The 15016-nt window shown below is 36.9% G+C and overlaps 2 protein-coding genes across 2 annotated transcripts in view; one reads left to right on the plus strand and one right to left on the minus strand.

Annotated features, from left to right (window-relative positions):
• Positions 1-15016, minus strand: part of LOC107981889 — a 1212633-nt gene that overhangs the window by 704784 nt on the left and 492833 nt on the right. The window lies entirely within an intron of this gene.
• LOC103318158 lies at positions 4354-5595 on the plus strand. The gene has a single exon (XM_008219750.1). It carries the CDS (start codon positions 4354-4356, stop codon positions 5593-5595), a length of 1242 nt encoding a protein of 413 aa, XP_008217972.1.

A 15016-nucleotide genomic window follows, 5' to 3' on the forward strand; every position in this document is an offset into this window, starting at 1 on the left:
GATTTGATACATCAGATTATCCTGAAAACAATGTTTTTGGAATGCCACGTATGAATAAGAAAGTTGTAGGACTAATGAAAGATGAATGCAATGGAAATATACTTACTGAATTCATTGGATTGAGAAGTAAAATGTACGGCACACGTGTTGTTAATGTGGATTTTGTAAAGAAAATCAAAGGCATAAAGTAAAAGGCATCAGTTGTGAAAAAAAACTATTTGTTTTGATGACTATGTAGACTGTTTGCAAAATCAAAGAATTTTGAAAAGAAAGCAATCTGTTATTAGATCAAAATTACATAATGTTGAAACCATACAGCAAGAAAAAATTGCACTAAGTCCGTACGATGATAAAAGATTCCTGATACCAGACAGCAATGAAACACTGGCTTGGGGACATTATAGAATAAAGTGCGAACAGGTCAACACTCATAGTTCAAATAGCTTGTTTTCTACTCAACTACTTTTATTTATACTCTCATCTAAGTTAATTGATTATCAGATGTTTCAATTGATTATATTAGCTTCACGGAGTTCTTCAATTATAGACTGAATTTCATTCACATGGTTTTGATTGCCAGCTGATGTTTCAGCTATTAATAATCTCAATCGATTAACAAGTTCGTTTGGATCATCCCAGTATATATAATCAGTATTTGCATAACGTCTTGCAATTTTGAAGGGAGGGGGTAAACCTGAACCTTCTTTAGACGTACGTTTATTATCCTTAATGACTGACATTTTTGCAATGTAGTCGACGAATATTTTTGAATTTGAATCACGTATTGATTCCTCTTCCTTGTAATATTTCTTATGTGCACTAGTTTGTTTAACAATTTTAGCATAGTCTAATATCCAGATCTATAATCAGTTTTATTTATATTAGTGGATTCGGGTTCTTGTTTAAACAATAATTCAATCAATCCGGGACTCTTTTTATACTGTTTATTTCCCAGAATAATAAACTCATTATCGTAGGAAAAAGGAGTGTTTCCAATATAAAAATCATCAGATTTTTTACGTACACCATATATTAGATCTAATGCTTTTGTCTCACCTCTTCTTATAATCGTAATATATTTATCTATTACAAAATCTTTTTTATTACCTCTACTCAGTGTATTAGTATGTTTTACTGTATCTACTTTTAAGCTTTCATCGACATACACTGGTTTTTCTTCTTCTTCGTCCACTACTTCCCTTTCTTCTTGTTTTAATTCATAATCATCAATACCATCATCGCTGTTTTCTTCTTTTTTCACTATACCTTTTTTTCTTGAAACTTTACTCTGCGTTTCTGTGATATCAATCAATTTTTCAAGTGGTTCAACAATAGGTTTAAAAGTAGATTTGCCACGTGTTCAGCATCTAATTTACTTAATTTTAAACTATTATATTTTCGTTTGATAGCTTCTCGAGCTTTTTCCACCTGCTGAAGAATACCAATTTGCTCTTCAAAATTAGCCATGTTGACCTGTTAGTGTCTTACATTCAAATGTTTGATCTATTTCAAATTTGTCATATTTATAATGAATTGATCAAAGCCTTTTCTATATCTTCCATTTTCCATATTACAATCTTTATTAATTACAATAAAGCTATGATTATCAGTCCAGCAAAATCCACAGAAATCTTTAAAGCGCTGTAATGGCATATCCGTATTAACGTGATCATTATAAATATGCTTTAGATTCATATGATCTTGACGGAATATAATTAAAAGGTTAACGTACAAGATGTTTAGGAACTTGAGCATATGACTGACAGAGGTAGAAAGAATCTACACACTTATGTCTACCCATGCAAAAAAATGCTTTAACATTATCTTGTTTTTCACAGGCAATATCATCAAATATCACTATCGAATTTTCTCGAGCTCTGTCTGGCGATACAACAAGATCATGTTCACTAAACGGTAGATATTGAATCCCCTCGATAGGTTCAACGAGTTTCCTTAATAGCTGATACTTAGGTTGATTCAAAGACTTTGAATAAACGTAAATATTCTCAAATTTCAATCCATTTGGATGTGTAATAAGAGATAACAGAGCATTTGTTTTACCACAGTATGACGGTCCACAAATAACTGCTCGGATGTTATCTGGTAAAAGATCCCCATGTCTTTTTCCCTTACGTCGATCTGACTCTGTCAGAGTGTCAAAATTTATAACAGAAAGTTTGAGTGATTGTTGTTTCACATCCATACTGTATGAAATCTAAATCGTAACTGACATACGAAATTATAAAAAGTAACATTTTATAACTTAAGTCCAGTAGTGTATAAATCATTGAACAGTCATGATCGTGCATCAAGGTCAAGGTTTAATAAATAAATTTATTAATAAGTTACCGTTTGAAATGCATATTCCAGGCTATCAATACTGTGGTCCAGGCACAAAGCTATATAAACGGCTAGCACGAGGAGATCCTGGCATTAATCCTCTAGACGCAGCGTGTAAAGAACACGATATTGCATACTCCAAAAATCGTGAAGATATAAATGCTCGGAACGCTGCAGATCGAGTATTGGCTGAAAAAGCTTGGCAACGTGTTAAAGCTTCAGACTCTAGTTTGGGTGAAAAGGCTGCAGCATACGCTGTTACAAATATCATGAAAGTGCTGTTCAAGCAACTCGCACTATCATGAAAAAAGCTGGTGGTAAACGAAATGTGAGTTTACCAAGAATACTACCTGTTCCAAAAGTACGCGGCTTTCTTCCTGCACTCATTCCACTGTTTGCCGGACTAAGCGCAGTTGGTTTATTAGCTGGTGGTGCTGCTGGAATAGCGCAAGCCGTAAACAGAGCGAATGCTGCTAAGCAACAACTAGAAGAACAGCAGCGACATAATAAAAAACTGGAAGCACATGTACTTGGAAAAGGTTTATATTTAAAACCTCATCACAAAGGAAATACTATTGAATACGGAATACTATTGAAAAAACAGGTTGTCAAGAAGAAAAAAATAGTTCGACGAGGAAAAAAAAACTTCGTTGAAGTAAAGCTGCCTAAGCATCCATTGACAGACTATGATCTAAAAAAATTCGCTAAAAAACTACAAACATCTAACTTTCGAGGAGTATTCATGAGAAATGCACTTCCAGCTAGCGGACCTCTTTTTGGAGAGAGCGCTATTGTAAATTTTGATGATAATACTGGCCCTGGTACATATTGGGTAGCCTACCGCAAGAATGGTAAAAACGTTTTGTACTTCGATAGTTTTGGTGATTTGCGACCGCCTATAGATTTAATTAATTATTTTAACCTTGATACTATTAAATATAATTATAAACGTTATCAAGAGTATAATACTTTTACTTGTGGTCATCTTTGTCTCAAGTTTTTAAATGATTTATTAGATCATCCTGATAATTATCATCTATATAAGCTGTTATAAACCTCATATATTTTTAGTTACGTTTGAGTGTTCAAGATGAATGAATCTCTGACTCTCAGTTTATCAGATACTTCATCAGTACTTGAAACACATTATTTTCCTCCGATAGAGCTCGATAGAGACAAAAGTTATGTTCTTGGACTTGTTGAATTACTTACATTCAACTCTATACCAAATGTTGACCTTGGACAAAATAAATTCTATGTTGGCAATAAAGTTATTGAGTTTCCAGTTGGTAGCTATGAAATATCTGATATTGAACATTTTCTGAAAAAGCAACTTGAATCTGAAGAAATAGAGCTTAGCATAAAACCAAACAATAATACCTTACGTAGTGAAATATACTGCAGTCATAAGATTTATTTTCAACCACTAAATTCCATAGGAAGATTACTTGGTTTTACACAACGTGTTCTGCAACCATATAAAAGTCACGTATCTGACTTACCAGTATCCATTCTCAAAGTGAATGCTCTACGTGTTGAATGTAATATAACATCAGGAGCGTACATCAATCAAAACAAAGTTCATACCATACACGAATTTTTTCCCGCTGTGCCGCCGGGATATAAAATTATTGAAGTACCAAAACAAATAATTTACTTACCAGTGTCAGTGAAAATAATTGACTATTTACAGTTGCGTATTGTTGATCAGAACGGTGATCTTGTAAATCTTCGGGGAGAAGTAGTCACTATTAGACTACACATCAAGAAGGTCACGTAATGGGCATTGTTTATAACACAAAGGTGGGCTTAGGCTATATAAACAGACTACCATGTCAAAAGAAAGTTATTCATCGACAAGTAGTCAAAGGTCTAACACCTCAGAACGCTCAGTATCTGAAGAGTCTCGGACTCAAAGTGATCGCACACGTCAGAAAAAGAAGAAAAACTCTAAAAAAGATCAAATAAGCTGTATTCTTATTTGCTGTTGTCGTTTAAACGATAGGAGAAAAAATGGAAGCGATTCTTAGTGTACAGACACCGATTGTCTTTGACGAATCCATCGCTCACTACGAAATACATGCTCATCAACCATACACTTCACTAAATTTTAATAATAGTGATGAGAGACGTATATCAATTCAACATCAAGATTTATGTCTTTTGCCTTCAAAAAGTTCATTACATATTTGTGGAAAGATAAAAAAATCAGATAATACAAACGTATCAGCAACAAAGTTGGTAAACAATGCTATATGTCATTTATTTGATGAAATTCGTTATGAAATTAACGCTATTGAAATCGATAAGTGTAAGAATGTTGGTATAACCAGTGTCATAAAAGGTTATGTCTCATATAGTTCAAATCAAAGTAAACTGTTAGACAATGCTGGATGGCTTGATGTTGAAGAGACTGCTAAAATAATCGATGCAAATGGACAATTTGACGTATCAATCCCGCTATCAATGATTTTAGGATTTGCTGAAGATTATCATAAAATTGTTGTAAACGTTAAGCATGAACTTATACTCACAAGATCAAGAAATGATATTAATGCTATTATACAAACAGCTCCTGCAGCAGGTACATCAGCTGAAGAGTATAAGTTTGAACTCACTCGGATTGAGTGGATGATGCCTTACGTTGCTATGTCAGACAAACGTAAAATACAATTGTTCAGTCATATTAAAAAGGATATTCCTATTGCTATGAGTTTTCGTTCATGGGAATTATATGAATATCCAATGCTTCCAGCATCATCAAGACATATTTGGACAGTAAAAACGTCGAATCAATTAGAGAAGCTAAGATTTGTTATTTTAGCCTTTCAGACAAACAGAAAAGGTATAGCTCTAAAAAATGCAAGTCAATTTGATCATTGTAAAATCGCCAATGTAAAACTTTTTCTTAACTCGCAGTACTACCCATATGGTAACTTAAATCTCGGCATCGAGCAGAATCAATATGCTTTACTTTATGAAATGTTCATACCATTTCAAAATGCTTACTATGAAAACAAAGATTTACCATCTGATTTGCTAGTTAGTAAAAGTGATTTTATCAAATATACGCCATTTATTGTCATCGATTGCTCAAAACAAAATGAGTCTGTGAAACAAGCTGCTGTAGATGTTCGTATTGAATTTGGAACTAAAGAACCCATAGCTCCGGCAACGACAGCTTATTGTTTAATTTTACATGATCGTATAATTCAATATAATCCTATTAGCGGAGATGTAAAAAAACTAGTGTGAATATAGTATAATATAGTATAATAAGTAATATACAAATGTATACTTTTTTGAAAAAATAAATATGTCAAAAATGTATTTAAGTAATATAATAATTTGAATACTCATATTCCAATTATCCATTTCCTTCCATAATTCTCAATTTAAAAATTAAACACCTGTGTAGAGATGTGAAAAAAAAAATTATATAATAATAAGCAAAATATTTAGAAGTTTAAAAAATTAAAATCTGTAAGTGAGAAAAGAATGTGACATTATAGGCTTCGTGAGAGTGAGCGTTATAGTGCATGAGAGCTGGCGGTGTGATAGCGGGGGCCCGCAAGTTGGAAAGGAGCCAGAGATTGGCCTTAGATGCGCGCGCAATTCGAGAGTGCGACCTTGAATCAGCGCAAATGGTCGAGTGGGAGGTCGCGGGTGACCTCGGATCCGCGCGAGAGTAGGAGGTAGCGAATATCCTTGAGTGTGAGTGCATGAAATTTTTCGAACGGGTGGGATTGACCTTGATCTCTGCCTATAAAATCGGCTGCAAACCGCTCATCTGGTCAATTGGTGCATTTTGTGTATAGTGTCTAGTGCAACGTGATGGCTCGTTATCAACCAGTGTAATTTTTAATTCTTTATTGTGAATTTTATTAAAAAATTTGTTTAAATAATGTTTTTTTCTATGATTTTTAGACTCACAATTATGGAGATTGTTGTGGATATCCAGTGCTTCAAATATGCAAATAATATAATTATTAAAGAACTTGCTGCAGTCGACGTGGATGGACTCTTAATACCGAGAGTGTATGTGTTTCAAACACTTTGTGCATGGAATGAATTATCACCAGAAGAAGCTAGGGAAAACGGTTGGCTGCAGCGTAATTATCATGGACTTGAGTGGGATAAGGGAACTAGACCATTCAATGATATTCAGGATGTTTTTAAAGAGCTCAAGATGATTGGAGGAGATGGTGTTAGAGTAAAGTTTAATTGCAAAGGTTTAAATAAAAAGAGAATATTAGAGCGATATTTAGATGATGTTTATAATTTAGAAGATATGCATTGTCCATCACTGCATATACCAGGATTTCGACGGTCTGAAGTATGCGTATACCATCGAGAAGGATGGGTAAAAAACTGTGCATTGCAAAATGTAATAGCGATACGTGCGTGGATATTTAGAGAATATTTAAATTGGATGACTCATGAGGGTATTGATACAGTTAATTAAATTGATTCGTTGTTTAAATTGAAAAATAAAGATAATATTATTAAAAAATGAGTACACATTTTTTTCATTAACCATACATCCTTTTCTTCCTTATATTATTACAGTAAATAGTATAATGAAGTGTTATTGTGTGATTAATATGAAGTGAATATAAAAAAAGTGTTGTATAACAAAATTGTGAAAAAAGTGATGACTAACGTAAAAAATTCAGTGATTAATATTTTAATAAACATCAAGTTTGTAGTGAGACTCGGCCCACGGGCAGCAGCCTGTAATCGTGAAGAAAAAATCGGGACGCGGGATTCGGGCATCGGGCCTATGGATGAAAAAAATATATAAGCAGCCAGATACTTATATGCCTGCGAGTCACAGACGTCGGCATGGCAGGAATAATCGTTATAAAAATCGGGACGCGGGATTCGGGCATCGGGCCTATGGATGAAAAAAATATATAAGCAGCCAGATACTTATATGCCTGCGAGTTACAGACGTCGGCATGGCAGGAATAATCGTTATAAAAATCGGGACGCGGGATTCGGGCATCGGGCCTATGGATGAAAAAAAATATATAAGCAGCCAGATACTTATATGCCTGCGAGTTACAGACGTCGGCATGGCAGGAATAATCGTTATAAAAATCGGGACGCGGGATTCGGGCATCGGGCCTATGGATGAAAAAAATATCAGGGTGAGTCATTTTAATCTTTAATCTCAATTATCTCGTTGGCAAAGCATGCCAGCGAAAAAAGTTTCGGGTAAAAGTTTTAGGATTTTTCCCTGGCTATCTGATGATGACCTTGACAATGTCATTGAGCGTGATCTTCAAGGTCATTTGAAGGTCAAGTCGATTTTTTCAAATAGAAACCCCTACTTTTGGCACCAGAAATGGAAAGAGCGGGAAATTTTACGTTCGAACATGTGATTTTAGAAACAAATCATCTTTTGTGCGGAAATTACCTTTGACATCAGCCGAACCCAGGATGCACCATCCAGGAGGTTGTCAAAAGGATTTAGCATCCCATTTTTTGTTTTTTGTTTTATTTTTTTTGTATTTTTTTTATTTTTTTTTTTTTGTTTTTTCCCTTTTTGTTATTTTTTTGGTATTTTTATGGAATGTTAACTGGAGTTAACCATTGATTAATTGTTCGAAATTACCGCCGTTTTATTGGATGCAAAGATCAAGTCGAGCTCTGAATTGTCTTATGGTTCTAAGTAGAACATCTCGAGGGATTGCTGCACAAGCTGTATGAATGCGTTCGATCATATTATCTCGCGTTGTTGGCCGTTGAGCATAAACAACATTCTTAAGATATCCCCATAAGTAAAAATCGGGAGGGGTTAAGTCAGGTGAACGAGGGGGCCAGGCAACTGGGCCACCTCGCCCAATCCACCTGCCATTGTAGCGGGTGTTTAAATAATCACGAACAATGCGTGCATAATGTGGTGGTGCTCCATCTAATTGGATCCACATTCTTAGCCTTGTGGCTAGGTCTACATTTTCTAGTAATTCAGGTAAAATGTCTCGAAGTAATCTCAAAAAGTTTACCCCATTCACGTTCTCTTCAAAGAAATAAGGACCAATCAAATAGCCATTGATGATTCCACACCAGACCATAACACTCCAGCGGTGTTGATTGTCTACGGGCCTGAACCAATGAGGATTTTCATCTGACCAATAATGGCAATTATGTCTATTCAATTCTCCAGTGTTTCTGAATGTTGATTCATCTAAAAAAAAGAACGTGCCTGAAAAAGTCTTGATCTTGTTGAATCATTCGTATTGCCCATCGACAAAAACGTACTCGCAAAATCATATCATTTGGAGTTAACTGTTGTGTTAATGTTATGTGATAAGGATGATAAGGTATACCTATTTCTCTTTCTATTTGTCGAGTACTAATGTGAGGATCAAGATGAATAATCGCTGGAATGGTAATAACACGAGGATCGTTTTCGTCGTATTCATGATGACGGCGTTGACGAACAAAAGCTCCATTTCGAGCTCTCTGAGTTAAGGTTTGAATAGTAACATTACTTGGGTGTCTCCTATTGGGATAGCGTTCAGCATAAAGTCTGGCAGCTGCTGCATAATTATTTCGACTTTCTCCCAAAATCATGATCATATCAACGATTTCGTTGGGACCATAATCAGCCATGATCAAAATCAAAATAATTTGTTACAGACCAGTAAACAGGGAAACAGATTTTTTTCAATAATAATTATCGATTTACAAGAAGTAAAAATCACGATTAAGCTTTTCTGCACTAATTTGCTATCTACATAACTGTTAAGAGTAGTTCACTCTCAAAAATTGACACTAATACAAAATAATGGAATGACTTAACTACATCAAGAATTTTGAAAATTGACACTAATACAAAATAATGGAATAACTTTGAAAATTTTTGAAAACTGAAAAAATTACGAAAATTTTAGAAAATATTGAAAATTTCTGGAAATATTAAAAATTTTTTCATTTTTGAACGCATGTCACTCTCTTTTCATTTATGGGGCTAAAAGTAGGGGTTTCCATTTCAAAAAATCAACTTGACCTTGAAATGCCCTTGAAGATCCTGTTTAACGACAGGGCCAAGATGACCATTCGTCAGCCGGGGAGAAAACTGAAAACTTTTGTGGGTAACATTTTCTCCTTGAATGCATTCGAGTTCAGCTAACCAGTTGTACTGTTATCGGCATGACCAATGACCTTGACCATTGAATTCAAGGTCAAGGCAAGGTCATATTCAAACGTAAAATTTCCCGCTCTTTCCATTTCTGGTGCCGAAAGTAGGGGTTTCTATTTGAAAAAATCGACTTGACCTTCAAATGACCTTGAAGGTCACGCTCAATGACATTGTCAAGGTCATCATCAGATAGCCAGGGAAAAATCCTAAAACTTTTACCCGAAACTTTTTTCGCTGGCATGCTTTGCCAACGAGATAATTGAGATTAAAGATTAAAATGACACCCTGTATAAGCAGCCAGATGCTTATATGCCCGCGACTTACAGACGTCGGCATGGCAGGAATAATCGTTATAGATCATCGATTTTTTTTACCCAGGGGACGCGGGCTGCTAAAAATGCAGGGTGCCGCTCGACGCGAGATGACACAGGGAAGCGGGCCGATAAGGCAGAACTGCCATACCGACAGTTACCGGCGTCGGTATGGTAGAAATGCCAGATCGGATGGTAAGTGGCGCAGAACCCGCATAGCCCCTACTACTCTTACAGTCATTGTTTTTTGTTTTAGTTTTGACATGTTCTAAACATATTTTTATTTCGTTTATCAGACAATCCGTGGCTGCGTTAGGTTCATGTATTGACATAATTGAATTCCAGTCTCTTGAGTTAGCAAAGTTCTTTTGTAGTCAATTATTTCCATTGGTTCTGTATTTTTTGTTTTAATTTTATTGAATGTAATAAAGATTGGATAATGGTCTGTTAATGAGTGTTTCAGTTTGTATGTAGCTGTATGTAGGTTGTGGGATTTAATGTAAATATTATCAATACATGATCCTTTACAATTACCCGTAGATGGTCTAGTGATTCCAACAAAACCTGGCGTATACCCTTTATCCAAGAAGTTACAAAGGAATTCCTGACTAATTCTATCTAATTCTATTAAATCAATATTACAATCGCCTACTGGAAGATGATTTTTTAAGCTTCTCTTTTTACGTATAAATTTGTTTATCTCGCTAACAAATTCGCTTTTAGGTATTTCATGAGATCTGCAAATTGAAGTTACATCCATAAAAATACATTCCCTAGCTCTAGTAGTGGGGCGAATGCAATGCTCCACCGTTAAAGGAGCGTCACATGAATGTGTATCGGGAAGGTATTAGGGGAAGAAATGTCCCAACAGTTCCACGCAGGTGACCGTAAGTAGGGATGAGGCAGGCGCGCGCAAGGGCCTGACTACCGTCTGGGTGGAGAAGCTTCCATTTGGGGTCCAAGAGATAGTCTTGGACGCTGATGGTTACTCCCAGAGTAGAGAGGATAACAAGGATAATTAAATAATAAGATTGAATTTACAATAAATATTCTTGGATAATTTAATAAGATTTTAAAGTGAAAAGATATTACAAAGATTCGGTAATAAAGATAGCATAGGAGAGGTGAGATGGGTATGCCTGGTTACTCCGAGACGTGAGCAGAGCTCGTAGTACATGGGATTACAGGGGACCCTGGTGTCTTGGCCGGAGTGTGAACTCCAGCTAGATTTGAACAAAAATGTGAGCTCCTTACATACCCGGAAAGTCCCATCTCTCCTATGCTATATGCGCTCGCGTCATCTGCTCGCGCTCGAGTCTACTACTACTTGGCGTTGCCATAGCAACCCGCGTAGGTCGGTAATGTACCGGCCTTGTTATCCGTTCTGCTCTCGGGCTTCGTGCCCACCCTCTCAACTTTTGTTAAAGATTATGTCAACATGCGTAACTGTCAAACGGATTTGAAACTAGTAGTAATGTAAACAAAAACTTATGCTAACCTAAACTGACTCGAGAACTGACGCACCCTCTACCTGTGCGAATTTCCATCTTATAAATCTAGTGACATTCCTATCTCGAATCTGGTTCGTACTCCTTATATTCTTATGCTTCATGGCGCTCTCAATTTCATATCTATTGTAACGGGATTGTTCCCGTCGACGACGCAAACTCGCCAGAGTTATCACTCGATGCGGCCAGGTACGTTTCGAATGCTATCCGAGAGTGCAGCGCACTTGATGACGGCCGACGGCAAGCCCCGTGTACAAAATACACGAGTGCTGCGAGACTCGTACTTTTACACGTCCGTAATTAACTACCGCGGTAGACTCGTGGTCCTCGACTAGCTCATGGCGTCGACAGAAGGTTGGCGCCGCTGTAACCCGGGCTGGACAGCATGAACACAAAGAAGTATGCACAAATGATTTGAAACTAACACAAGGATTCGGTTTCACTGCTTTTATTCACAATTGATAAAATCACAAATGCTAAGTATATAAAGTCGCGCACATACGGATTCGCGGCGCGGCGCACGCATACACGTCGGGGACGTTTTGGTGGCACGAAACGTCGCCAAACGCCAAAGTAACATGCACTACCGGGGTCGTCTCAAATGGAGCGTGTCGTCTATGCACAACGCTGTGCGCAGGGCCGACCAGGAGTCAGAGAAGCGTCCCTCTCTACCTTCAGTGGCAAGGATAAGAGTCGAGGGTGATGTCTCGCCTCGCGAGTCCCTGGGGTTATCCTACGCGTCTTTCCCTTGCTTGAGTATATCTCCGCGGGGTCGATCGCGTTAACTTCGTAGCGATGCGTGTTCTCACACGTTCGCGGCACGCGGTAAGCTGCTCGTTCTCTCCCTCGCGGCAAGTGCCGCAAGTGACCCAGCGCCTCTTCTCCCCCTACTTTATCCCGCTCTCTCGCACCTGCGAGTCGATCGCCGCGTAACGGCTACTACGAGCCTGCGCTACTTGGTCTCCGCGGCGCTCGTTACATTTATAGATACAGTATACCGAAACGTGTATTGATGTCAAATCTCAAGAGTTCAAGAGAATAGGGAAATTGGTAACTCGTGAGAAAGAAAAAAAGAGAAATGGAGAATTTTTTATTTGAATCAAAAGCATCGAGAATCGAGAACATATAAACTGTAATTATTTATTTATAGTTGTCTTGAATATTAATATTTATTTATTTATTTTATACTTGTCTTATTCTATAAAATGGCGATGCTTTGTTTTTATCTTCATTACAAACAATAAGATATGATTGACAAGACACTAGATTGGCATAAAATATAAAAAACAAAGGGCCTCATATGGTTATTTATACTATGAATATTTTGTGAGTAAGTAGGCCTTAAACAACTAAAAATTAAAACAAAAAGAAGTCTTTATCGGTCTTTTCAAGGCAGTTTGTGATTCAATCACATAAATATTCAGTTCTAAATATGTATACTCTTAAATAATTTAAATTTGTTAAAATAAGTCGCTGTATTTGCTAGTTCTGCTTTCCGAGTCTACATATAGCGGTGTGCCATCAATGCTAAAACATCCTTGTTTGGCCTTCAGTGATCCGTACTGAAAATTCTCAGGTGAGTTCTCAGGTGAAATCTCATCATTCTTTTAGCAACATAATTTGTTTTCTTGAAAAGACAAAAACAAGTTATAAAATACTTTAATGTATGTACCCAGTTTTCAATATATCATTCTTATGATAACACCATAAAGACGCATAAGATTTTCCTAAAAGCTGATTTATTACGTATTTCATCTCAGGTGACATCTCAGCCAGTAAGCAAGGTATCATTGTTTTGGTGGAACTGTGAAAGTGGAACTTTGAAGGTATAACTTTGAACGTTTCTTGAATGTTTCTTGAAGTGACCATCTGATGTGCCACTTTTACTCGTAGGTGCGGATTGGGAAACTATACGCGTTGACTGTGAACTCATTGTTGATCAGATATTATGACTTTATTGAAATCTCCTGACGATCAGGTCCTTGTGTGACCTCTCACAAGTTGTCTCCGAGAACTGACTCTCTACTCATTAAACGCCGCCGAAAACTCGGACCCGCTAAAACAAAGACGCTTTCCCGAGGACTACCGAAGGGACTCGAAGCAGTGCGCGCGATCCTCTATATCTATAGCTATACACACCCAGTCATGTGCCCGCGCGAACGCCTCTCGCCACTCGACTCTCTGGCCTGGCAGTCACAAATCGGCCCTTTAGCCTCTCCGCACTGAAAGTGACCTTCAAAATCCGTGGAGTAAACTCACTACTGAGGTCGTGGCAGTCTAGGAATGATTAAAAACCACTCCTAACCGTATTGGCCTGTAGCCACGAATCGCCTTGTCGCTTCGCGCATATAAGAGCCAAATGACGGAGAAACGTTCGCTAAAACTACTAATAGGTAGAATATATTATTGATAGAGAATAAATACGCCGTACTTGCTATTATCCAAGTAGCTCGTCAGTTAGTAAGATAATACGATTTTTTTAAATTAAAAAAAAAATTCTTGCGATTAATTTATTTGGATTATAAATAAATCAATTTTGTTATAGTATAGTACAGTATTTTTTCCATGATTAGACTGTTACATTTTTTCACAATGTCATCCTTCACACGACATTCCCGTGTACTTACTTCTTACTCTCGATTTTTCCTTTTTTTTCGCTTTTTTACAGAATAAATACGCTCGAAATAATATAGTATAGTACATAGTTTCTTATTTACATTATTTACATTTTATTTTATTTGTCGCATTCGCTTTTATCCTGTTTCCTAACCTATTTTGCCCTCTCTAGTTCGTCCCCTTAGTTCTCGACTTGGCTATTTTCTCGAATTCTTCACAATACATACAAATTTCTACGATCAGATCACCATTTAATAATGAGTTTAGTCTATTGCCTGTCTCCTTGCCATTTAGTTTACATTTCTCTACTATCTCTGCTCACTCTTTTTTAATTTCTTTTTTCCCTACTTCACAGTTCCAAATGGGCTCTAGTGTCTCCTGACTATTTCTGCATACCCTACACGTTACATCCTTAAAACCTTTACTTTCCGACTTTCCCACACTCCCGCATCTCATTCTTGCCCACTGTTCTTTTGCGCTTCCACTTATTTTACCGCTTTCCCAGTATTTTCCTCTTCCTACCACCTTCTTCCTATCCTTATATCCTTCGTCAAATTTTGACCCATCTATCCTATTCCAGTCCCTCTGCAGCTCTTGTTAAATTTTTATCTTTATTCATCTATCTAATTTTTCTTTCACCACTCTCGTTTCTCTATTCTGATGTATCCATTCCAAGATATCCTCTCTCTCGGAGATGGGATCTCCGAGCCTATGCACAAGAGTTTATCTACCGAATTTATTATTATTGAGCGCCAGGTAGACAGCGACTAGCTTACAGCAAAGCAGAAATCCCAGAGGGAGAACCGTTAAATACAACCGTCGGAAATACGGTTGGATGTCAGTTAATTCATAAATTGTACATGCGAATAATGTTGAATAATAATTGTTGGTGTGGGTGGCATGCAGAAATAAATAGACAGTACGATTTATTTATAATTATGAGACTGGAAATCGTTTATTCAGGAACCTCTATTTCTCTAAACTATTACTAAAGTTGAGATTATTCCTACGGAAATCTTCTGCGACGCCGCGAGATCCTACAGCGTTGCCTCGAATTTATTGCAAAAAGAGCTAAACTATACTATCTAACT

This window comes from Nasonia vitripennis (genome assembly GCF_009193385.2).
Source record: "Nasonia vitripennis strain AsymCx chromosome 2 unlocalized genomic scaffold, Nvit_psr_1.1 chr2_random0004, whole genome shotgun sequence".
Taxonomy (NCBI): domain Eukaryota; kingdom Metazoa; phylum Arthropoda; class Insecta; order Hymenoptera; family Pteromalidae; genus Nasonia; species Nasonia vitripennis.